This window comes from Octopus bimaculoides, chromosome 8, assembly GCF_001194135.2.
Source record: "Octopus bimaculoides isolate UCB-OBI-ISO-001 chromosome 8, ASM119413v2, whole genome shotgun sequence".
In the NCBI taxonomy this organism is placed as follows: Eukaryota; Metazoa; Mollusca; class Cephalopoda; order Octopoda; family Octopodidae; genus Octopus; species Octopus bimaculoides.
In genome coordinates this window covers 85,210,622-85,211,436 of record NC_068988.1, presented here as the reverse complement: position 1 = coordinate 85,211,436, position 815 = coordinate 85,210,622, and the positions used below count along the sequence as shown (strand labels likewise).

The window sequence follows — 815 nt, the reverse complement described above, 5'->3', positions numbered from 1 at the left end:
AGGTCTTCTCAAGCACAGTATATTGTCATCAGTCTTAGTCACTTGTCACTGCTTCTGTGTGGCCCAAAGTTCAAGGGGTGCTTTTTACATGGCACCAGTATGAGTACCAGTTACATGACACTGGCATCTGTCACGACTATGATTTCACTTGACTTGATGGGTCTTCTCAAGCACAGCATATTGCCCAATGTTCAAAGAGTGCTTTTTACATGCTGTGCATAAAAAAATATTTGTTAAATGATTTTACATCATTTTACGTTATAATCACTGAAATACTTGTAAAATGCTATAAGTAAATTGTTCCATACTTCATTCTCTTGTCATGTATTCTGTGTTTGTGCACATTCCTATGTGTGTGTATACCCTTGTCTTGATATTGCATGATGGGTGTTAACAAGCACCACAATCATACAAGCAATGTTGTTTATTTCCTATCTTCCATGAAAATATGTCTGGCTATAAGGAAATATTACCTTCTTTGGAAACAGATGAGGGTTGGCAGCAGGAAGGTCATCCAGTCAAAAAACATCTACCTCAACAAATTCCATCTAATCTATGCAAGCACAAAAAGGGAATGTAAATGATGATGATGATGTATCAGACATTATACTATGTTTCACTGTAATCTTCCTTTGTAAATATTCTTTTTTTCTAGTTGGTTGACAAACTAACAACAGATGAAGACATACAAGATGTGAATTATGATTATAATGATGTAAGTTGTATTTTATTGTTAAACAAATTCAGATTTAATTTCTTTTATTCATACTCTCTCTCTCTCTCTCTCTCTCTCTCTCTCTCTCTCTCTCTCTCTC

General features: G+C 35.0%; 1 protein-coding gene across 1 annotated transcript in view; it reads left to right on the top strand.

Annotated features, from left to right (window-relative positions):
• LOC106880036 (intraflagellar transport protein 74 homolog) overlaps window positions 1–815 on the top strand; it is an 89,654-nt gene that overhangs the window by 31,139 nt on the left and 57,700 nt on the right. The window contains exon 8 of the mRNA XM_052969867.1: window positions 656–715. Coding sequence (XP_052825827.1) covers window positions 656–715 — 60 coding nt within the window. The remainder of the gene's footprint in view (window positions 1–655; window positions 716–815) is intronic.